Genomic DNA, 23084 nt, shown 5'->3' with positions numbered 1-23084 from the left:
ATAATCAGAAACATTTTCTTTATTTCCCGACCCGCGGATTATCCGCAGCGCCCGTGGATAACCGTGAAACTCCGTTTTGTTCTTTCAGTAGTTTAAATGTTTCAATTTCTAGTATTAAACCTTATGAGTTACATCAGACTTCTCCATATTGGAGTTTAAATGTTTCTATTTATTTTGTCCTCTCTCTAACATTGGATAATCAAAACGTTCTCATCTTGAGCAGAAAAGAAAGATAAGACAGTTTCAAAGTTTAAATTCCAACCTAGCCATCTAACAACAATTATATATTTATATAGCCTACAGATTAATAATGCAAAATGTAACGTTGGATCAGAAACGTCTTGTTACATCTGGTTTGAGCAGGTTATATAGATAAAGAAAGATAAGAAAAATAACTATAGCATGTTTTCAGCATTGTTTTTTTTTCTGAGGTAATTTAGTGAAAGTAATCTATAATGTTTGCCTCTCACCGTATTTCTGTTGTTGTTAAAATAACCGCGGCAGCTCTTGAACTTTGCACCGGCGCGCGTCCGGAGAGAGAGAGAAAGCACACGGAGCTGAAAGGCCTTGAATAAAGCGCGTTTAGCTTTAGATAAAAATACGAGGATATAGCGCTGAAAGATATTTACCATAAACGACCCTGAGCGCTTGTTATATGTGATCACAACAACACTGCTCACTTAAAATGGTGCTGCTGTTACGGCTCGCGGTCTGGATGGATGCCGGGGTGCGGATGCACTTATAGAAGTATTTAAGGATAAAAGACTCGAGTTGCTTTTAAAATATTCACAAGTCCTTTTCCTCGAGTTGAGTAAAGTCTGGAGTCATTTCAGGTCAAGTCAAGTCTGAAGGCTATAAAATGTGAGTCGAGTCCGAGTCACTAACTCGAGTGCCCATCTCTGCCTCGGGTTGCATCAGACACATTTTGTTTGCATTTATTTTTGTCTTATATTAAGTATCCTGATATACACAATGTTATGCATAAACACAATTTTAAAGGAATACTAAAATGTTCACTGTATAAGGAATAATTTTTGTGATTATATAACATTATTACATACGTTATATAAAGCTTGAAGCATCAGAATCAGAATCGGCATCGTTATCGGCCGATCACTATGACAAGAAATCGGTACTCTCGGTATCGGCTGCAAAAATCCTGATTGGAGCATCCCTACTTAATGCGCAATTTGAACCCATAATTTGACCCATACAATGTATTTGTTGGCTACTGCTACAAATATACCTGTGCGACTTAAGACTGGTTTTGTGGTCCAGGGTCACATTTAGCGAAACGTAATCAGTAAGGGACAATTTTGTTCTCTTCAACTCACTGAATGGAAATGGTGCTTTATTTGCAAATGTTTTATGCAATATTCCAATTTCCAACATAGGTTTAATTCGTAACTTTGCATGAAAACATAGCTACTCTATGACTGCTGTTCCATAAGCGCCACCTGTTGTCAGAGAGTGAATTTGCGTTCTCATTCATCCCGTTTGCTGGTTTTGTTTTGTGCAGATATGTTTTATGCAGTACAGTTTCACAAAGCTAAAGTCAGAACATACTGTTTTTGCCTTAAATGGTGAAATTCTACAATGTAGGCCTAATTTACTTATCTTTTTTTGGACAGTGATTAAAAGGTAGTGGTTCTGCAACTAATTCATGCGTTCAGATTCATATAAATGCCCGTTCAGGGTAAAACCGTGATAAACTGTGAAAGCACCACAATCCTTAAAAAAAAACATAATAATAATATTAATAAAAAACAAAAAATAAAAAAAAAGTGATACAGACTTTTAGTCATTCTCAAAATCACTGACAAGTAAGGAAGGTCTGGTCTCTATCCTTTCCATTCTATGAGAAGACCAATATTTGCTCTGAGCAGAGCCAACAGGTGCTGTGGTCTCACAGGCTTCCTCTGATTGTGCTATTATGGGTGATGATTAGGCCTACTGGGAAAGAAGGCTTTGATAATGACACCTTTGTGTAATACTTTGAAGCAGAGAGGGAAAAAGCAGCAGTAGTGTTGATAAAACCTGTCTGAATACAAACCTGCGGCCCCCACAGTCATTTCCTAGTAAACACATCAACAGTTTCACTGAATCCATTTTTTTGGTTCAGCAGATCGACTGAGATGGGCCGAGCTTGTTCAGCAGATGGGCTGAAAATATATTCACAATTCCTCACGTATCACATGACTCACTATAGTAGGAATATAAAGTGAACTGAATTTTATCGGCTGAATGAATTGAGCTTGCATCATTGCATTCGTAATGCATGACCAAACACAACTCTCAACAGGAAAAGTGTGTTAGGAATTGCCATAGAATCAGGTCGGAGAACACACACAGAATAGCTATTCCACATTAACATCAACTAAACCACAATTGCAAACCACATCTTGTGTCCAGCACAAAGTCTTTTGAAATAGCTGCACAGTAACATATGAACTGCATCTTTATCAACAGGATGCAATTGTGTCTCTGAGGAACTGAGGACTTCGTAATCTCCACCAAAGTCTTACGTAGCAAAGCAAATAATAACTACACTGCAAGGTCAGGAGCGGGACTGTAAATAAGTTTATACTGATAAATATATTCATAACCTAAAACTGACACAAACACCTCTGAGTCTCACACACACAAACCAATGCATAAAAATTCATAGACTGACAAACTACTGAAGGAAAACCCTGTATCTTGCATTTTTCATATTAAATATGTAGAATGTTTAATTTTCTTATCAATCTGTTGATGCTCAAGAGTCAGATTATTTAAAAAAAGGTTTCCTTAAAACAGAATGATCCCTTTAAGAGTTTATTTATGACTTTTACTGGGTCAACTACTTGTTCATACAGTATGCCAATCAAAGAGAAAACTAAATTAAAGAGCCTGTTACCATAGCAACAACTCTCACTCTCTTTCTCACTTTTTCCCAGTTACCGACAAGCGTAGCCTCACTTGTTGGCTGTTGTCTGCAAGTGGTGCGACAATTAAACAGTTTTAATTCAGATATGTTCTTTTGAGAAAAAAAAAAAATAGTAATTTCATTTTATTTCAATTGAACTCTGGAAACATTTTAGTAAAGTAACTCTGTAACTAAATTCATCTCTATCACCTTACAAGAGAGGTAAAGGGAAGGAAACCACGCATGCAAACACAAAAACAAACACAGCAGGCATGGTGTGACGGGGAGGACCCTGAAATCTATTCAGGGTCCACATGGGTGTCAGTGTTGCACTCTCTAAAGAGGATACCATGAGGTCTGCCCTGATAAGAGACTCTGTCTTATGTGTGGCAGCCCATGGTGACAATGCACTGATAAACACAGAAGAGACAGCAGAACGATTCACACTGTCAGACACTATATTATGCAGACCATTTGAAAAGCAAAAGAGTCAATAAATGTGTTTCCGCAGGACAGTAATAAAACTTTGCACTGACTAAATTACTTTCTGATGATGAGAGCTCAGAATGATAAAACTTCAAAATCAGCTTCAATAATGGCATTTTTACGATCTAGTTGGATTATTTACAATTTTAATGTGTGTCTTGTCAGGGGACACTGGTTTCTCTCAGTTTTTTTCCTCTCACTTTTGTCTGTGTCCTTTGGTTAGCTCACTGGTGACACTAAGAGATGATTTCTATAAAGCTGTTTTAAAATATTATGTATTGTGAAAAAGGCTAAATAAGTTCAACTGAAGTGGGTCAGCCCATCTCATCTCAAAAATCGTAAAGTTGATTACTTGACCGTTTTTGATTTTTCAATTTTTTTTATTAATTAAATCAAAATATTTGGTAAGTATAGTGTACATATATTTATATTGGACTTAAATTCTAAGTCTAAGAACAATACATACATGACCCATGAAATATGTTCTAGAGATTAGTTTTTTAGTTTCAGATCATCCTGAGCTGAGATACTGAGGTTTAAATACCCATTTAGAAATTTTAGTAAATGTCTGTATAATTTTGTTAATGGGACTTTTTTAAAATTATTATTATTATTATTATTTTTTTTTTTTTACAAAAGGCAGCTGGTAGTTAAACCAAGTTTAAAAAAAGAAATCTAGTGGTTTTGCTATACTACTACATAGCGGAGCTCCGACTGATCAGCTACCGATCACTATCAGCCGATAATCGCTGTGGGATGTTTGATCAGTGGTCTCTAAAAGGCCGATCTCATAAACCAATTTCAAGCTAATGACGTGCCTCTCTCTCAAAATGCACAAGTGGCTTCAAATTAGGGATATGGCAAAAATATCATATCACGATTTTTTTTTGTTGTGTGTGAAATATCACAATTCTTTGTCATGTTGGTTTTTATTTGCAAGTTGTTTGAGCATTACAGCCAAAATAATTTCCCTGTTATAAAGACAAAGCCTTTTCAAGGTAACAAAATATAAAAAAGAATGGTTGATATTTAGGCCAAAGTGGGCGAAGATAAAAATGCTATTAAAAAATTAGAAGAAAGATACACATTACAAATACACATAATATACAAATAAAACAAACAGTGTTTTATTTTCAGGTACAATAGATACCCAACTGAGCTTATACATAAACCTTGTGTGTTTTGACAGTATTAGTGCTGAAGATAACTTAGTTCAATGATCAGGCACTGTTTGACAGGTTTTTTAGTACGCGCGCTTCGGGTGTACATGCTCAGAAAAAGCGCACGTCAGACCAGCGCGTGAATGAAACTTTGAATCAGTAAGGCTTTAAAGCACATGCAAATAATATACTTTTGTGATTGCGAATATGTGCAGTGTCCTGTGAGAGTAACTCTACCGCCGAGTTAACACTGATGTGAATGTATGTGGTGTTATAACAGTATATTGGTGAAAAATATGGCTTTAAAAAGATCGGTGTCAGTATCGGCAGATACGGCTTTCTGTGATTGGTGATCGGCCTCAAAAATCCTGATCGGAGCACCCCTACAACTACGTAGAGGTAATCACTCAAACAACATTACGAAAACTAAAAATGGTCACGCAACCTCTATTGGACGGATTAGCCATCCAACTCGATGTTTACAAAAAAGTCTTTGGATTTAATTATTTTAGCATATCTGAAAAGTGTACACTGTAATGTATATAAGAATTTAAACAGATTATCTAAAACTAAACACAATTACACTGATGCATAGTCATGATATGCATGCTGCAATAACAATGATGATGATAAGTAATATATCACCATGCTTCAACTACTGTTGCAACAGGAAGCTTTACAGCTAAAATGAAATAATGTACAATATGGACATTGTTAAGCAGCTGTAATGAGCTGACCATCAGCTTAGCTGTGGGCTTTAGGCTGATTCTCTAAGAGAAGTTAAAACTGTTTTAGAGCTGCTTAAATGTATTTTAGGCCAAGCTCTGCTTCTCTTGTTCATTTTACTGTGAATTAAGCACCTATAAATCAAACTTATATTAAACTCACAAATCTTGTAGTGTGCATTTAGCTGTGACTTTGTGCTTGTAACAGTGATATAAAACTTTTCATATGAAAATAACTAACTTGGAGTTTCAAGGCATTTCAGTGAAATATTTTCGTATATTAATGAAATACAGTGCAAGTGAAATTTATATTTGTACAAAATTGTCACTGTAAATCCCTGTGTTTTTTCAATCACACATCACAGACATAATGTGAGCCATGGCAGTGCAGTGCCACAGTCCCAGTCAGGAAACATAATCAAATTAGTATCCAGTGAATCACCTATGATCAGTACACAGATTAAACAGTCGCAGTGACAGGCAAAGCAGGAGGGATTAGACCGGAGTTCCCCTGAAATATCATTTAGATGATTTCCAACCAAAAGGCCACTTTTCTTACATTCTAGTTTTTCTCTTTCCTTTCAACCACTTCCTCCTACAGAAAACACATTCATAACACAGGCAAACCCCGGCATCAGTCAGAAGAACTGCAGAGCAAAATAGCAATAATAATAATAATAAGTTACTTGGGCATACAAACCCACACACCTGTGTGAACACAAGTCGTGAACATAAACATTACACCTACATGCCTCACACTTAATAAAAGTCTCCCTCAGACCTTAATGCTTTAACAACTATTACTCAACCTGTGCAACAAAAAGCCTCAGGGTGACAGGAGCAAAACACCAGACCCAGGACTGATTCATTTTAGCTCTGCTCAGCTCGATAATTCATTTTATTATTATTAAAAAACAAGCTGAGTAATATTGAGTGGGATCAGACTACACTGTTGCATGACACATCTGTCACATCCCTGAGCTAGCGCAGGATATTCTGTTCAGATAATACTCTATTTAGTTGTCATGGGGGAAAACCAGGAACGTTTTCCCAGGCCCAGTGTCAAGGGGGCCCCTTAATGTCCTCTGTTGCAAAGCCTACTGGGTATCATTCCAGATAAAATAAGGATTTTGCTATTTGTTTGATGCAATACTGCAAAATCGAGTAAACTACATTACACTATTCAGTACTAGACTGATACAAAGACTACTTGCTTCTTTTTTTATATCACATTCTTAAAGGAGGAGCCTTATGTTTTCTAGTCTAAAAATGTCCTGTGTGCAGTGGAACTGAATGAGTCACAACGACACCAGACATTTAACTGATTCAACATAAGGACTGTTTGATTCTCAAGTTAAACTGGGACTGAGGCCAAGCCATGTGGCAAGAGAGTAACGCGAAAACTACTTAAAGGGGTGGTCCAAACTGCTCCTAAAACTGCTATTCATACAAAAGATACGTACAATAAAACATCACGTTCTCTTTACTTTTTCTAAATCCGTGGGTCATGCAGTTAAACGAGCACCAGGACTCTTTTACTGGATTTAAACCCTGTTAAAACACTCTTTCGTAATGCAGGATACAGCCCAGGACCATGTAACAACAGTGTCTGGATGCAGACCGCAACTTTTCCGTGCCTGGTCATTTCAGGAACTTAGGCTATTTTAATTTTTAGCTCAAAACTAAAGTTTTTAGCTTATGTGAAAATATGTACTTTGTTTATACTTCTTTATTTTGTTATGGCGAACTGACCCAGCGAACATGTAACAGTTAGCAGTGTTTCTTCTTCATCGTTCTTTGATCCAGCTGATCAATCCATTTAACGCAGAGGTTATTTGTTTCTCTTGTCCTTTACGCTGACAACACTCCCAAGAGACTGACCGTTATTATGATACTGAACAATATGGCATATTATTGTTACTCAACTGTTGTTACAGTTTCCTTACCTTCAATCTGAGAATCCAGCGTGTTGGACATTTCTATCAAAGTGGCTTCTTTCGTCTTCCCCGTTATTCTCTTCATGTTAAGTTCGTGCGTTTCTTTTCTCCCACGAGACAATTAAAAAATCTGTAGGTCAACCAGATTAATCTGTCTTTTTTTTGGGCTGCCGAACGGGATTTCCGCCTTCAAGCTTTAGGATGTTAGTAGGAAGAATGTGGTGGCTAAACTGTGAATTCCTCGCTCGCTTTCTTCTACATAACATCAATTACTAGAGGAGCAGCAGCAGCGGCGGCGAGCAGAGGAGATGCGATGGTGATGATGTCTTAAAGGGGAGTGGCTTTCCGTCGGCATACTGACATACAATTTGTGAAAAATCGTTCTTTATTTCCTGTGTCTCTGTTAAACCACATTACTACACGGTATATATGTTTGATTAAATTCAAAATTAATCTGTAAAAGTATTCACCTCTATTTGTCATGTTTGTCCTGTAAAGGAGATTTGGGATTATGATTCTTACTATATGCAATCCTACATATCCATTACATCAATTAATTTTTAATGAAAGCACACTGGGTCAGGTCGCACGTGCGATCTTTGAGCATTTGCTCCCTCTGCTGGTCATTGAGCAGATAGCGAAACGTTGGGGGTGTGGTCCAATCCCCTATAGTACCCTGTTAAGTGAATTTAAAAGGGTATTCTGCCATCCTACATTCTAAAATCGTTCTAAAAGAAGACATTTTTGGCATCTATGGTTCCATGAAGAATGTTTAACATAGGCTACATTGAACTTTTCCAACCCGCAAAAAGATTCTTCAAAGTGGTAAAAAGTTCTTTAGATTTTTTTTAAATGTTATAAATAAATAAAATATTGATAAATTTAGGTTAAATTAATAAACATGGTGAAATTTTTTTTTTTTATTACGACACCTTAATTAAATTAATGTTGTGATGTTTAATGTGAAAATAAATGTGCTTAATTTATTACATAAAATTTCGGCGTTTTAATTATTGAAATATTTATTCAATATTATTTGAATATTTAATAATATCTTAAACTCACATATTTGAATTATATAGATTTATATATTTAAACGTAACTGACTTTATATTATATTTGAGAAGAAGTGAACGACACCGCTGTTTTCTTTCTTGAAGGTAAACTACATTACCCACAAAGCATCTCTTCGTGTAGCATGCGCATTCACTACAGCTAAAGGTATGCTATTGCTTATGTGAACAGCCAGATACGAGTCAAATAACTGAGTAATCTTCAAAATATGGATGCTGTATTTAGATCATTTTGTTACCGTAAATTCTGTTGGGTCTAAGGGCGTTTTGAGTTCTTTAGATCACGTTAATTTTCACAGCTAGGCGGATTAGCTGCGTTAGCTGTTTTAACGTGCGTGATCGGATTATGTTTCTGTTCGCTGACATTTCATTCAAGTAATGATTCTGATTTTGTCAAAATGCCTCTATTTTGCTCATTTCTTTAACTTAATAAGCAGACATACAAAAATATGCTGATTTTGTTTCATACACGCTTACATAGGAAGAAAAGGACAGCCTCAAGACGAAACGCTATGGCCATAACTTTGATCCGTGCTCTGGACTCAGTGATTTTAGCTAAAATGACCACCAGCTCGCAGTACCTGTGAGTCTTCAAGCCCAGTAAGATACCTGCATGCACCCATGCGTCGTTCCAGCTGTATAACACATCCTCTGTTTTCTTCAGAGTATTGCCATTATGAAGCATACAAACGTCTTCATATTAAAGAACCACAAGATCTGAAAAATATGAATTTTAATCATTATTAATGTAATGGAATACCTGTGCTAAATACATGTGATGTAATTGTATATTTAATAAGTGAAGGTCTCACTGCTTGTTTTTTATTCTGGTTCCCACAGGTGTCTCAAGATCCTTTTGGTGAGCGAGTAGTTCTTCATCTGTGCTTTTCTCTCCATTTGACAGTTTATTTCTCACGAGTTGGTAAAAAAATAAAGTTAAAGATTCACCATTTAAATTATTTAGTTTATTAGCACTATTGTTATGTGCAGTCAATACTTTACATTTACTTTGTTACTCTCGGAGAAACTGTCCGATTCTGGTTTAGTGCATCTCTCTAAGTAAATATTTCTTAATTTCTTTTATCTTCAGATCTTTCAGAAGACCTCGCAGCATAAATATCCAGCTTCTAATTGTATCACTTGACCTAACCTCGGAGTAGCAGCACAATGAGTGACTCAAACCGCAAAGAAAAGGATGCCCTCAACAGTCTGTCTAACAGAGATGCAATTGAACTCCCAGATGATCTTTCTCTGAGTGACTCTGACTCTGATGAGCCCACTGAGCATTTCAGCAGAAAGGTTGAGGACTTGTCATCATCCTCCGAGGATGAAGACAAGACTCGGCAGCATGTCCAGTCTGTTCCTAAGGAAAATCCCACCTTCAGACTGACAGGTGGGAGCTCTGGTTTCTGTGATCGGAGCAGGGACATCTTTGCACAGTTGGATAGTGCTGCAAAGGTCACATCTAAAGATCTAGGCGAAGACAACATCCTTGATGGCACGTTTGCCCGTCCTGCTCCACCATCACCTCCACAGGAAGCTCAAACGAAGTGTGTTGTCCAAGAGACAACCAAAAAACAACCTCCAGGTAAAAAACTCCCAGACTACCTTGCAAACCCTGAGCGCTGGACCCACTACAGTCTTGAAGATACGGCTGACACCAGTGATAGAAAGAATAGTCAGATCGCTCATCAGTTTATACGAGGTCTTCAAGACAGCAGGAGGTCTCAGAAAGATGTGCTTGAGACTTTCACTCCAGCTTTCAACCAGGATCATGGCAGCACCAGTGAGAACAAGATTGTGTTCACTAAACCCAAGATTAAAGATCAGAGTGGGAGCAAACTTGATAATGCTAAGAAGGAAGAAGTTGAACTTCAACACTTGGATGACAGACAAGAGACAGATGAAGGAGTGGATGGTCCTCTTCATCGCCGCTTCAGCTCATGGGAGAATAAAGAGAAAAAAAGAAAGTGGGGCACTGAAAAAGAGGGGGAAGACAAAAAGGTGTCCACTGTTGTCTTCAACAGTAGCAAGAAATTAAACCGCAAACATTTCCGTAAGACACTTGAAGACGATGAAGGTGGCACAGAGTGAGCACTTTGAACATAAATACTTAAAACTACTGTTTTAATGTTTGTTTTTCAAACATACTATTTTGTATAAAGTTGTTTGACTTTCCACGTATCTTAGTTTTTGTTGTATAATCCATGAAAAGCTCTTGCTGTCATACTGTACAGGCTCAAAGGATAGTGAAACAAAATAACCCACATGTCTATAGATTGAAAACCTGTCTGCAGCATATCAGTGTTTTAGTGTGTGTACGATTATTCTGTGGTACTGTATCGATTTTTTTATGACCACTTCTCATGAATAAATTTGACTCAGTTATGTGCTTTGAGATCACATTTAACAAGTGTTCTTTGTCTTGATGTTGTTGAAAATGTAAAGCTCGATGTTTTGCATGGCCACATGTTGATTGATCATGAACAATGCAAATTAGGAGAGGAATTCCTCTTCTGGTACAGTAGCAAGGCTGTAACATCCATGGACATTGAGTTTGATATCATTTTGAAAATACAGAGGAGTGACAACTCTAACCATCTCTTCACATTCAGAGCTGACTGTTGGTAGTAACGTCTGTGTAGTGTGAACAGCTTTAAGGAGAAGGCGGAGTTGAGTTTCGATCTCGTTATCAGTATTGATATGTGTGTATCGACAGTAAATAAGCCTCAGCCCCGCCCTTCAAACAGAGAGCGGTGACGTATGTGGTCTCACCTGTAAAGGTAAATGGCACGAGCATACCGTCGTGCTTGCGGATCTCTTAAACATGAAACTGCGGAAGTTCACACTGCTTTCGATCGCTCTCGGTTAGTTTTCATTTCTCGCATTAGTTAAGAGCTGGTCCTCGGCTATGTGAGGATAAAAGAAGAGAAACCGATGTCAGTCTGCCTGAACTTAACTGATCTGCTTTGGGAACTTTGATGAGGATGTTCTTCACTGATCGAGAGGTACTGTGTGTGTGTGTGTGTGTTGCAGGTTTCGCATGTGCAAAGGTAAAGGCTTGTCTGATTGATCTTGAAGTGAAGTGTTTATTCATTTCAATGTGAAACTTTTGATCGCTCATGTGAAGAGAAAAGGCTAGTGATTGATTTCTTAGTTAAGATTTCTGATTAAATAGAGCTATTTAGAATGGAAAAATATTCTGTATAGTAGTTTTAAATGTACAGTTTATACACTTAAATATATAATTTTCAGTAGGCTACAGTAGACGAGTAGCAGTTTCTGTGTTGCACTCACTCCGTCGTAAACATCATTGTCTAATGTTACTCAAACAATATATAGAGAGGCAACCCTGCCCAAAACACAATAGAAAATGTAATGGTTATAATGGGAATTGTATTGGTTTTAATGGAAACTATAATGGTGTCTACTGGTATGTGATGGATTCTATTGGTGGGATGTTAAATCCTATTGGAAAAATGCCCAAAACACACTACAAAAAGGATTTTTGTAATGGTTTTACTGGAAAAAGCTAATGGTTTATAATGGTTTTTTAATGGAAACCATTTTTTAGCAGGGATTTTACAGTAACAGTATATCTCATAGAGCACTGTTTAAAGTAGAGAGGTGCATCTTTTTGTTTACAGTCTTCTGTCAAGGAAGACAAAACCTTTGTTATGACTATATAACTTTTCCCTCGTGAATGACTGTGTACTGGGATGTAAAATAACTGTCTCATTTGAATTATTAAAATGTGTGTAGTGTAGTTATTTCACAAAGATATAACAGTGTTATTTAGGAAGGATTGATGTCTTCAGAAGATGACGAAGTTTTCTGAGGAACACTCACCCGACCTGAACATCTTGTTACTGAGAACTTTCAGGTGTATGCTTCAGAAAAGAGGCTTTGCTATGACTGTAAACATTCTGTATCAATGTTTATGTACTCTGTGTACTCAGTGTGTATGTTTTACTTAGACAGCTCATTCACTTAGTAACAAAATATATTTCTTTATTTTATGGATGTTTTAGACTCATTATTAATGGATGTTGTGAGATGTTGAGTAAAATGATCATGATGTGTTCGTATTGCGTAAAATGTGTGCAAAATCTGAATGAATAATAGTGTTGTTGTGGTTGAACAGGTTATTTGTCATGAGGCTGTGCTCCTTTAAATGTCATAGCGCAAGAACATACTTTAATTATCGTGGCTTTAGTTAATGATTATGTAAGGCAGAGGAGAGGAATCAAAATCCATGTTCTTAGTGATTCCTCTGTGCTTCTGTCTTTCCAACACACACTCAGACAATTGTAGTTATACAAAAGGTTACCCAAAGGCATGTCTAGGCCTGTATTCATACCAGCAGTAATAGCTTCTGTCAAGCAGAAAGTAAAATATAGAACAGGAAGAAGAAATAAAGCTTTAAAACGCTACCACAAGAAGTTATTTTATGAAAAAGTTTTTTTTTTTTTTTTTTTTTTACATCGGTGATTTGATTCACATCCTTTGATGTTATAAATTATATGCATAATCCTATAATATAATTCCCATCCCTATTTTTTTTCACAAACGCATGGTTTCTGAAAGACTATACATAAGCTCCATTTGAAGTCCAGTTACACTTGGGTCCAAAAATCTGAAACGGCTAGTAAAATTAATTTATACTGTTTTAATTAGAAGTGTAATTAACCATATAGCCTACTCTTAGGATAACAACGTCAGTAAACATCTTCATTGTATCCCTCTGTAATAGTATGGTCAGTTTGCTTTTTATAGTATAAAGGTTAGTCATTAAGTGTTACTGTCCAGCTGTCACTGTAATAACTTGCATGAGGATTGGTTAGACATTTGCATTTCAATTGAGATAAGGCTGGCTTCACAAACAAATGTCAGTTTGCATTATGCACATTTTCCTTTACAGTATGTCAATTAAAGAGATTGGGTAGATTAATTTTAGTACATACAGAAATCTTCTGCTGTCCACAATACATGAGGGACAGTGGCAGCAGATGTAGAATTCTGATTCAGACTGAGGGAGTTCACATATACACTGAAATGAAGCATTGTTTTGTATAATTTATGCATATAAAGTGTTCTTTACCTAATCTTTGTCATTCCTATGTACTGCAGGAAGATATGGCTCTGTTTGAGCTGGACAATGGAAATGAGCCTTTACTTCCATCACAGGTATGAAAAGAAACCATGCCATATGTGTTTTTGTGCATTTGTTGACTAACTGGGTTCAATACAACAGTCACCGCAGTGATATTTCTACATGAGCACATGTTCAGTTATGATAAGTACACATGCAAAGCACATGATAAATTACCACACTATGGTCATAATACCACATTCACATCACCACTTGCCTTATATGACCTAAACTTCTGAGAAAACCAAGTGACAGTCACAGGCACAAATACTGACACAAAACCAACAGTCAGCAAGTCATCTGATCGATAATTGATATTCCCAGAAAAATAGCATGTCTGCAGCTAGATTCTCTCTGTCTTAACCTAGTTGTTTCTGCATTTGTTTCATTTAGCGTAACTTGCACCTTCCTCGATTATATGACTATGTCCTGGTGGCTGATAAAGTGGAGGACATGGAGGACCAAATATTTAAGAAGCAGGATGCCTTTATCTGCGAACTGAAACAGAAGAACATTAAAGTGACTGTATGTTATGTCACTGTCACACACATTAGTGTTGTGTCTTTCATTTTTTTTCAGCTACATTTTTCTTACTTAAGGTTCTCATTTCTGTTAAACAGAGAATTGAACATGCTGGAAAGGTGTTCTTCGGTATCTGTGCACCTGAGGAGATTTTTGCAAAGTACAAGTACTTACTAAAGGTGTCTGATGCCTGTAACTGGAGTGGAGAGCAAAAGTGTGACTTGTCTGTCTCAATGTGCACCAGGTGAGGGTCACAGTCCTCAGTTTGCTTAAAATGCATTTGAAATCCGTTGTTCCATTCAAAGCGTTTGTAATGAGTTTTTATTTCTGTGTTTCGTAGAATCAGGATTGTCTACTTTGTCTTGAACAATACCTTTATAGGATCAGGAGGTACATTACATTTTTCCTCTAAGAACTAAGAACTTACACTACCTTTTGATAGTTTGGGGTCATTTAAGATTTTTTTTTTATGTTTTAAGATTTTCTTTTCATCTTTAAGCCTTTCAAATACTTTGCTAAGCTATACATAAAAAGGGTGTAATGTAAAACTAAATTGAATCTAGATATGTTTACATTTGCCTAAGCACATATTAAAAGGCCTCAGATATAAAAACACCCATTTATGTTCAGTTTGTTTTAAGAAATATTAAAAAGGGACAATAACCGAGCCCCTCTAATATTATCAATGTCTCTATCTACTATTTCACTCTGTAAGAGGGCCTTAGAGACCTGTTGTGTCAAGGTGCTTTTGAGTCCATCTTCTGTCTGCATGAGGTAAATGTCTTTAAGCCCTTATTTGTTATATTCATCTACACTGTAGCCAAACAAATCATAAAATAAACATCTGAGCTTTTTATTCTAAAAGGTTTTGTTAAACATTGTTGACTTGTCTCTTCAGAAAAAAGAGCAGAAAAAACTAAAGAAGAAGTGGGCAAGCTGGTTGGCAGTAATGAAGCTTTTTCAACAGCCTGTCACTGATATCAAGTAAGTTCTCCTTGTTTTATCTTGTGTTCTCTGTTCCTTGATTATATATATTTTGTAACACTATCTGTATGCACGTAATTTTTAGGGACTATTTCGGGGAGAAAGTGGCACTGTATTACCTGTGGCTGGGCTGGTACACACGCATGCTTGTCCCTGCAGCTATTATCGGTATTGTTGTGTTCTTGTACGGCCTTGCCTTCTTCAATACAAGTCCGCTCATGTGAGTATATTTAGAACAAACAGCTTCACGTGAGTGTTGAGGTGTATAGACAGATGACAGATCAAATTCAGTCAGACTAATCTGATTTTAATCTACACCCAATTATCTCTAAAATTGCTGTTGGTGTTTGTGTATTGTGGTGTGTTCTTACAGTCATGAAGTCTGTGACTCCGACATCATCATGTGTCCAAGATGTGACATAAGATGCAGCGTCTGGAACCTGTCTGACACCTGTACATATGCCAAGGTCCGTGAATAAACAAGTGACTGTTTAATTATAATCCAGCACTTTTCGACACTATTAATTGTTGAATATGATATACAACAGTTAATAGTGTTGAAAAGTGCTGAATATTATTGTACACTATCGTTTAAAAGATAGGGGTTGGTTAGACTTTTGAATGTTTTTGAAAGAAGTCTCTTATGATCACAAAGTCTGCATTTATATGATCAAAAATACTGTTAAAACACTAATACTGTGAAATAATATTGCAACTCTTTTCTATTTTAATATATTTTAAAAATCGAATTATTTCCTATGACGGCAAAGCTGAATTTTCAGCAGTCATTTCTCTAGAACAGCATATATTTGAATTAGAAATATTTTGTGTCATTATAAATGTCTTTGTTATTTTTGATCAGTGTAGTGCATATTTGCTGAATAAAAGTGTTCATTTCTTTCAAAAAGAAATCTTACTAACCCCGACGTTTGAACAGTAGTGTGTATTCAAAATAAACGGCACTATTATCTGCCAGTGTTTCTCTGTGAGTTCTCGACTAGTTGTGTTAACAAAGTAAATGCTTACAAACAGGTGAGCCAACTATTTGACAATGAAGGGACGGTGGCTTTTGCCATGTTCATGGCAATTTGGGGTGAGTTTTTGCCATTTAGCAAAAATGAAATCCATATTTCTCTGTGAAATGACATAGATGCTGAAGTAGTGTGATGTTGTTTGACTAGCAACCCTGTTCTTGGAGCTTTGGAAGAGACATCGAGCTCTGCATGTGTCGAAGTGGAAAGTGTTTGACTGGTGCGAGGAGGAGGTAAGGGTTATTACTCTTTCCCTCATCATTACTTTTAGCATATTTAATGTGCATCTTCTAATGGAGCCAAATAACTTGGTCTATGCACAGGAAGAATTGATTTTGGAGATCGTAAATAACCCCAAGTGTAAGCCAAAAGAGTTCAGACATTCCTACCTGCGCAGCATCGTGGTGCTTCTTTTGGTCACATTAGTGGTGAGAAACTTTCACTTACTACTTACACATACAAACAAATAATGTAACAAATAATAATTTATCTTCATTGTGTTCAGCTGGTGGTGATCATAGGTCTGACCCACGCTCTGGTCATCTGCCGTGTTTTAACTGCAATATTGTTGTCCCAAAGCAACTGGCACTTTCTGCGTGATCATTCCACCACAGTAGCCATGTTATCTGGAGCTGTGTTGCACTACATTACTATTCAGGTTATGACTCGGGTAAGTACTGGTACGTAGATAAACTGTCCAATGAGGAAAGAAATTGGTTGGAAGAAAATAATAGATTCTTTTCTTTTCAGGTCAACAAAATTGTGGCCTTCAAACTGTGTGAGTTTGGTGGGTATTAAATGTTGTCAGCATTAAATCAATTACATTAATAAACTGACAAACTACCTGTACTAAAATGTAATACCTGTTTATTTGCAGAAAAGCCCCGCTCTTTTGCAGCCACAGAGAAGCGCTTCACAGTGAAGATGTTCACATTTCAGTTCTTTACCCTCTTCTCATCTCTATTTTATGTGGCATTCTTTCTAGGAAGGTAATTGTGCGTATGTGTGTTTGTGCTTTTGTAGTTATTTTCTCTTGTGGCAGGCTATTCAAAGAGTCTCTTTATGCTGTACTTAGGTTCAATGGACATCCAGGAAACTATGTTCGAATAGCAGGGAAATGGAGACTAGAAGAGGTATGTCATGCCAGTTTTATTTTACATTCCATTTATATTTAGAAATGCATATTTAGCTATATTTATACATTTGTCAGGCACTTTTAGTCAAAGTGTGATTCTAATCTTGAAATCTAATTGCAAACAAAAAATTCTGTGATTTAGTGTCATCCAAGTGGCTGCCTTACAGATCTCTTCATCCAGATGGCTGTTATTCTGGTGCTCAAACAAACAATCAACAACATATTCGAGTTCACAGTGCCGTAAGTGTTTTCTAAAATACTGTATGCACTAAAACCAAATAAGATAATAATTTGCATAAAGTTCAAGGCATTAATGTTTGCCTACAAAACCAACACTGGCTTTGCTCCCCTCTATCTAAATTCATTACTTCAGATACAGGTGCATCTCAATAAATTAGAATGTCGTGAAAAAGTTAATTTTTTCTTGTAAGTTATTTCAAAAAGTCAAACTTTCATATATTTTAGATTCATTGCATGTAAAGTAAAACATTTCAAAAGTTTTTTTGTTTTAATTTTGATGATTAGAGCTTACAGCTCATGAAAGTCGAAAGTCAGTATCTCAAAATATTAGAATATTTACATTTGAGTTTCAATTAATGACCATCCCTACAGTATAAATTCTGGGTATCTCTTGTTCTTTGAAACCATAATAATGGAGAAGACTGATGACTTGGCAATGATCCAGAAGACGAACATTGACGCCCTCCACAAAGAGGGTAAGTCACAGAAGGTCATTACTGAAAGGTGTGGCTGTTTACAGAGTGCTGTATCAAAGCATATTAAATGCAAAGTTGACTGGAAGGAAGAATTTGGGTAGGAAAAGGTGCACAAGCAACAGGGATGACCGCAAGCTTGAGATTACTGTCAAGCAAAGCCGATTCAAACACTTGTGAGAGCTTCACAAGGAGTGGACTGAAGCTGGAGTCAGTGTATCAAGAGTCACCACGCTCAGACGTCTTCAGGAAAAGGGCTACCAAGCCACTTCTGAACCAGAGACAACGTCAGAAGCATCTTACCTGGGCTGTGGAGAAAAATAACTGGACTGTTGCTCAGTGGTCCAAAGTCCTCTTTTCAGATGAAAGTACCAAAAGCTGGTTCAATGACCATAGCGTTACTGTGCTTGATTGGCCAGCAAATTCGCCTGACCTGAACCCCATAGAGAATCAAGAGGAAGATGAGAGACACCAGATCCAACAATGCAGATGAGCTGAAGGCCACTGTCAAAGCAACCTGGGCTTCCGTACCACCTCAGCAGTGCCACAAACTGATCACCTCCATGCCACGCCGAATTGAGGCAGTAATTAAAGCAAAAGGAGCCCCTACCAAGTATTGAGTACATATACAGTAAATGAACATACTTTCCAGAAGGCCAACGATTCACTAAAAATGTTTTTTTTATTGGTCTTATGAAGTATTCTAATTTGTTGAGATTGTGAATTGGTGGGTTTTTGTTAAATGTGAGCCAAAATCATCACAATTAAAAGAACCAAAGACTTAAACTACTTCAGTCTGTGTGCATTGAATTTATTTAATACACGAGTTTCACAATTTGAGTTGAATTACTGAAATAAATGAACTTTTCCACGACATTCTAATTTATTGAGATGCACCTGTATATGTGCCCTCTAGAAGCTTGCGTTCTGCAAGTGAACGTCACTTTATTGTGCCATCCCAAAGAGGCACAAAATCAATTTCTCGGACTTTTAAATTAAACGTTCCCTCCAGGTGGAATGACCTGCCCAACTCAATCCGAGCAGCCGAGTACTTAGCCATCTTCAAGAATCAGCTAAAAACACATCTCTTCCATATTTATTTGACCCTCTAACTCTAGCACTATAAAAAAGCACTATTTTTTTTATTAAAAAAAACTTGCCCCTTTTAGACTTACATTCTATTCATTTACTAACTGCTTGTTTTCTTTAAAAAAAAAAAACTAACACTAGCTTCTCTAATTATTTGTATTCTATCTATTTGTTTTATTTTTATTTTTCATACAATTAGCAAAACCAAAAAAGGCCTCTAACACTAGATTGCTCTATTCTTTTTCTGTTCGATCTATTTTCTTTTTATTTATTTATTTATTTTTTTTTAAACCTTGCTACGTGTACTACGTTAAGCTAACTGAGACTTGTTATAGCACTTGCACATCATTGCTCTTTTGTTGATTTTGATTGCTTCCATTGTCTTAATTTGTAAGTCGCTTTGGATAAAAGCATTTGCTAAATGACTAAATGTAATGTAAGATAAAATCTTCATATTTTTCCAGATAAAAAAAATACAGCATTTATTGGACTTCTTGGATTTTTGTCTTATTTTCTATCTCTGCTTCTTTTTCTTTGTTGGTGGTTGCAGCTGGTTAAAGCTGTGTCTTAAGCGGACGAAAGCCAAGACGATGCGCAGAAAGTGTGGTAACTGTTACCGGAAGGCATGTCGAGATGAGGAGAGCAGCTTCGAAACATGTGACCTCTGCAAGCTTCGTAACTGGATGGAAAACTACGACCTGACTGATGTTAATGCTTTCAGCTTGTTTAATGAGTTTTTGGAAATGGGTTTGTATCTTTCTCGGTTACCTGTCTTCAGTCCAAACTAGTTTTACAGTACCGCTGACTTACCAATAACATCTTTTTATTTAATTTAGTTTATATTTTGACATTTGTTTGCGTAATCTTTACAGTAAAGCCACATGCTTTATTTTTTGTGGTAATGTTCCCATGCTAAAATATCATCTACTAACATATACTGTTCTCTGTGTCATTAGTTCTTCAGTTCAGTTTCACCACCATCTTTGTGGCTGCATTCCCTCTGGCTCCCTTGTTGGCCCTTATCAATAACATATTTGAGATCAGACTGGATGCCATCAAGATGGTCAGCCTTGAGCGCCGTCTAGTGCCCAAAAAGACGAATGACATCGGTGAATAGCTACTGAATTTGTCTGCAGATGATGACGTGTATGTCAGTTTTCAGCATCAAGTAAACATAATGTGCCATTTATTCTCCTCTGGCAGGTGTGTGGACTAGAATATTAGAAGCTGTTGGGGTGATGGCTGTCATTGCTAATGGACTAGTGATTGGGATTTCCTCTGACTTCATACCCCGTCTGGTGTATCGTTACCATTATGGACCTTGTGCTACCAGCAATAGTACAAGCCTGGAGTGAGTAGGAAACCAAATAAATAGTTTTTTACCCACCTTTTCATCTCACCACAGTTTATTGGCAAAAAAAAAGTGTCAAATGAAAAAATGTGTTTGTTTAAGTGTATGGCACTAGATTTCTCCTGTAATGAGTACATTTAATTTGTCTGACAGCTGTATGACAGGATACATCAACAACACTCTGGCAACAGCATTCATGTCCAATGTGAATGTCAAAGAAGACTTCAAGCACTTGCTAGAGAAAGGATATAATATTACGCAGTGCAGGTGACACTTGTTTTGATGTACCTTTTAATAATGCAGATGAACTTTATTGGTTTGTTCATACAGGCTAATAAGGGAAATGCTTCATGCGTATTGTTTATTTTACAGTTACAAAGACTACCGCAGTGATGTAGACCAGAGTCTCACCTCTCAGTTTTGGCTCATTCTGGCACTTCGCTTTGCCTTTGTTATTCTGTTCGAGGTACAAATATTAGAGCTATTCAACTTAACTTTCTGTTTTTTAACGTGCATTACTGTGTTCATTATTGGTTAAACATTGTCTGAGATCTTCTGTGCTTCTCTCTCTGCTCAGCATGTAGTGGTGATGTGCAAGTTTATTGCAGCCTGGTTTATACCTGACAGTCCTATCAGAGTGAAGAATGACAGGCTAGACGACAAACTGAGAAGACTGAAAAAGGAACTTGAGTAAGTATACGCGAGTAAGACTGAGATATAACTCTTTCTTGCCGCTTTGCATTCATTGTGAAGTTATATTAAAATATTTAGGAGTCCAGTTTTAAGCCTCAACAAATCCTCTGCTTATTAACTGTTCTTGTTTTTCTGTCTCTAACAGGGAAGCAAATACAATATATAACAGCAGATGCACTGAGGTGTGAACGATGAAGGTTCAAAGCAGATTCTTTTATATCAGAGATTTGAAAACCTGACTTCCGTGTGCACAACAAGACTGACACAAGGAAGATTTCTGTATTTGAGATCATTATCTCACTTTGTATCCATACGTGAGATGTATCTCTTCACTACTTTTAGAGCCATTATTGGAGCTTTGCTCTCTTTGCAGTTTACAGTTTTCCCTCAAGATGAGTCATATTTGCTCTGCTTCAGAGGGATACACCATACATTTTTTGGGGGTTGTATCATAAACTAATTATGTTTCTGAGCAAGGAAAGAAAATTAGCTTTTTTAAAAATTAAAAAAAAACTGTGAAAATGTAAAATCCGACAGTTGATGTTTTTTTTTTTTTTTATGAAACAAGCCTAAAAGTATCCATTAATTTTGTTGCCAAAATTTTTATTTTACAATGATTCATGTCGCCTAGAAGACTATTTTAACAGGATATATTTATATATTTTGGTGTTTGCTTATAAAAAGTAAGAAAGCTTCAAACTGTCTTTGGCTTTACTGACTTTTTATGTAAATCCAAAGACCTGAATGTGACATAAAGGAAAAATACAGGAAGTTATGCCATTGTGTGATATGCTCTTTACAATGCTGTCCATGGCTTTTCTAAACAACTTTCTTTCTCATTAAATATAAATATATTTTGATATTGAATTTTTTTAATATTGTCTTATTGATGTATTCATTAATTTTGTTCCAGAAATGAAGTAATGGGGTGAAATAAATGTTGATGTTGAAGTTGAAATAAAACTGTCAACATGTTTTCCTCCTTAAGGTGTCACTGCTGAGTTGCTTCAGACAAAGAATGAGTGCTTGTATTGCGCAAAGAGATCACATAGTTTCTTTTGGCCAATGTGATTTGTCTGTCAGTTGCTTAAAATAAGCTAAATTATATTACTTCCCCTTCATAATTTTGCAAGAATTTAATAGTAGAAATAATAATAAATGGAATGTGAAGAAGGTTTGTGTAAACCTTCCTAAAATATCAATAAATCTTACTTTAAGTATCTTCTAATAATAATCCATGAAAAGATGAGTCAGCTGTGTCTTATTTTGTAGCAGAACTTATGCATTCATTCTTTTTATATAAAACAGCAACTTTTTTTAACTACTGCTTTCTCTAAGTGTTGCTGGGTCACACATGGGGAACTGAGTAATTTCATGTGTGCATATTTCTGTGGCTGCGTTGGGCTTTTCTGTTCAGCCAAATATACTTGGCTCATACCACTCAAACCAGATATGCATAAAATGTGGAGTGCCTTTGTAATTTAGAGACATTAAACGTCTCTTAATCTTCCTTTTTAATTACCATTTTCCTCTTGCGGATAAACTGCCTTGAATTTTACTTCTGTCTTTGAGAATTTTTTGTCTTTTTTTGTCTTTGATGTTTAGAGAATAAACAGATAGAACCATTTCTCTGTTCGGAAAATGCTGCAGAAGATCTTTAAAAACAAACATCTCTCTGTTCCCTCCCTGTCTTCATTCACTGAACTCTGTCTCTCCGAGTAAAGTCAGGCCAAAGCTGTTTGTCAGCGCTTTACAATTCTGTCTCTATATTGAAGAGAGAGCTGTTTTGATCAGTGGTGGCTCAGGATGTTCCCATGCACTCAACTAAAGACCACAACAATTGTACACTGACCCATAATGCATTCCAACCTGTCAGCCATTAGCCTCAAGAAGCCTTCCAAAAAAAAAAAAAATGAAGACAAAAACAGTCGAGTTTGCATACACAAGACTTTTTTTGTATCAGTTCCCATGGAGAGTGCATACTGTATGTTCAACATTAATGCATTTATTTATTCATAATTACTATCAGAACATTTTTGATAAACAGCATAAAGGCTATATAAATATGCTCTGATGCATACATGGATTGATTCAGCATTGAAGCAGAAAGATGGAGAGTCTGCAG

The 23084-nt window shown here is 36.5% G+C and overlaps 3 protein-coding genes across 8 annotated transcripts in view; 2 read left to right on the top strand and 1 right to left on the bottom strand.

Moving 5' to 3' along the window:
- ano5b (anoctamin 5b) overlaps positions 1 to 7806 on the bottom strand; it is a 35985-nt gene extending 28179 nt beyond the window's left edge. The window contains exon 1 of one of the 2 annotated variants that reach the window (XM_058782378.1): positions 7226 to 7806. In XM_058782378.1, coding sequence (XP_058638361.1) covers positions 7226 to 7301 — 76 coding nt within the window. In that variant the 5' untranslated portion in view covers positions 7302 to 7806. The remainder of the gene's footprint in view (positions 1 to 7225) is intronic. The other variant, XM_058782379.1, reaches the window with a different exon arrangement.
- A 570-nt stretch (positions 7807 to 8376) lies between these two features.
- On the top strand, positions 8377 to 10694 carry tssc4 (tumor suppressing subtransferable candidate 4). 5 transcript variants are annotated; one of them, XM_058782385.1, is made up of 4 exons: positions 8377 to 8437; positions 8771 to 8889; positions 9130 to 9148; positions 9380 to 10694. In XM_058782385.1, the coding sequence occupies exon 4, from the start codon at positions 9457 to 9459 to the stop codon at positions 10381 to 10383; it is 927 nt and encodes a 308-aa protein (XP_058638368.1). In that variant the 5' UTR covers positions 8377 to 8437; positions 8771 to 8889; positions 9130 to 9148; positions 9380 to 9456; the 3' UTR covers positions 10384 to 10694. The 5 variants fall into 5 exon arrangements, with proteins under 5 accessions (XP_058638368.1, XP_058638370.1, XP_058638372.1 ...); XM_058782387.1 differs by having other exon boundaries at positions 9130 to 9211; XM_058782389.1 differs by having other exon boundaries at positions 8378 to 8437; positions 8771 to 8872.
- A 142-nt stretch (positions 10695 to 10836) lies between these two features.
- Positions 10837 to 23046, top strand: ano9b (anoctamin 9b). Its single transcript, XM_058782384.1, has 24 exons — positions 10837 to 11297; positions 13420 to 13476; positions 13835 to 13966; positions 14062 to 14207; positions 14304 to 14353; positions 14679 to 14737; positions 14862 to 14947; positions 15033 to 15167; positions 15321 to 15414; positions 15980 to 16040; positions 16129 to 16211; positions 16302 to 16406; positions 16484 to 16648; positions 16729 to 16765; positions 16856 to 16967; positions 17054 to 17111; positions 17256 to 17353; positions 19466 to 19662; positions 19872 to 20024; positions 20119 to 20266; positions 20420 to 20533; positions 20639 to 20732; positions 20844 to 20956; positions 21105 to 23046. Exons 1-24 carry the CDS (start codon positions 11271 to 11273, stop codon positions 21145 to 21147), a joined length of 2367 nt encoding a protein of 788 aa, XP_058638367.1. The 5' UTR covers positions 10837 to 11270; the 3' UTR covers positions 21148 to 23046.
- The last annotated feature ends 38 nt before the right edge of the window (positions 23047 to 23084 follow it).

Source organism: Onychostoma macrolepis, chromosome 07, assembly GCF_012432095.1.
Source record: "Onychostoma macrolepis isolate SWU-2019 chromosome 07, ASM1243209v1, whole genome shotgun sequence".
In the NCBI taxonomy this organism is placed as follows: Eukaryota; Metazoa; Chordata; class Actinopteri; order Cypriniformes; family Cyprinidae; genus Onychostoma; species Onychostoma macrolepis.
The sequence above is the reverse complement of the archived record's forward strand: the minus strand, read 5'-3'. Positions and strand labels throughout refer to the sequence as shown.

What these genes read in the sequence shown, in the direction of transcription:
- tssc4 (XM_058782385.1), top strand. Translation starts at nt 9,457, where the DNA reads ATGAGTGACTCAAACCGCAAAGAAAAGGATGCCCTCAACAGTCTGTCT.
- ano9b (XM_058782384.1), top strand. Translation starts at nt 11,271, where the DNA reads ATGAGGATGTTCTTCACTGATCGAGAG. An exon ending in CCATCTTCTGTCTGCATGAG is followed by an intron (nt 14,738 to 14,861) that starts GTAAATGTCTTT and finishes TTGTCTCTTCAG; the next exon opens with AAAAAAGAGCAGAAAAAACT. An exon ending in CAGCCTGTCACTGATATCAA is followed by an intron (nt 14,948 to 15,032) that starts GTAAGTTCTCCT and finishes CGTAATTTTTAG; the next exon opens with GGACTATTTCGGGGAGAAAG.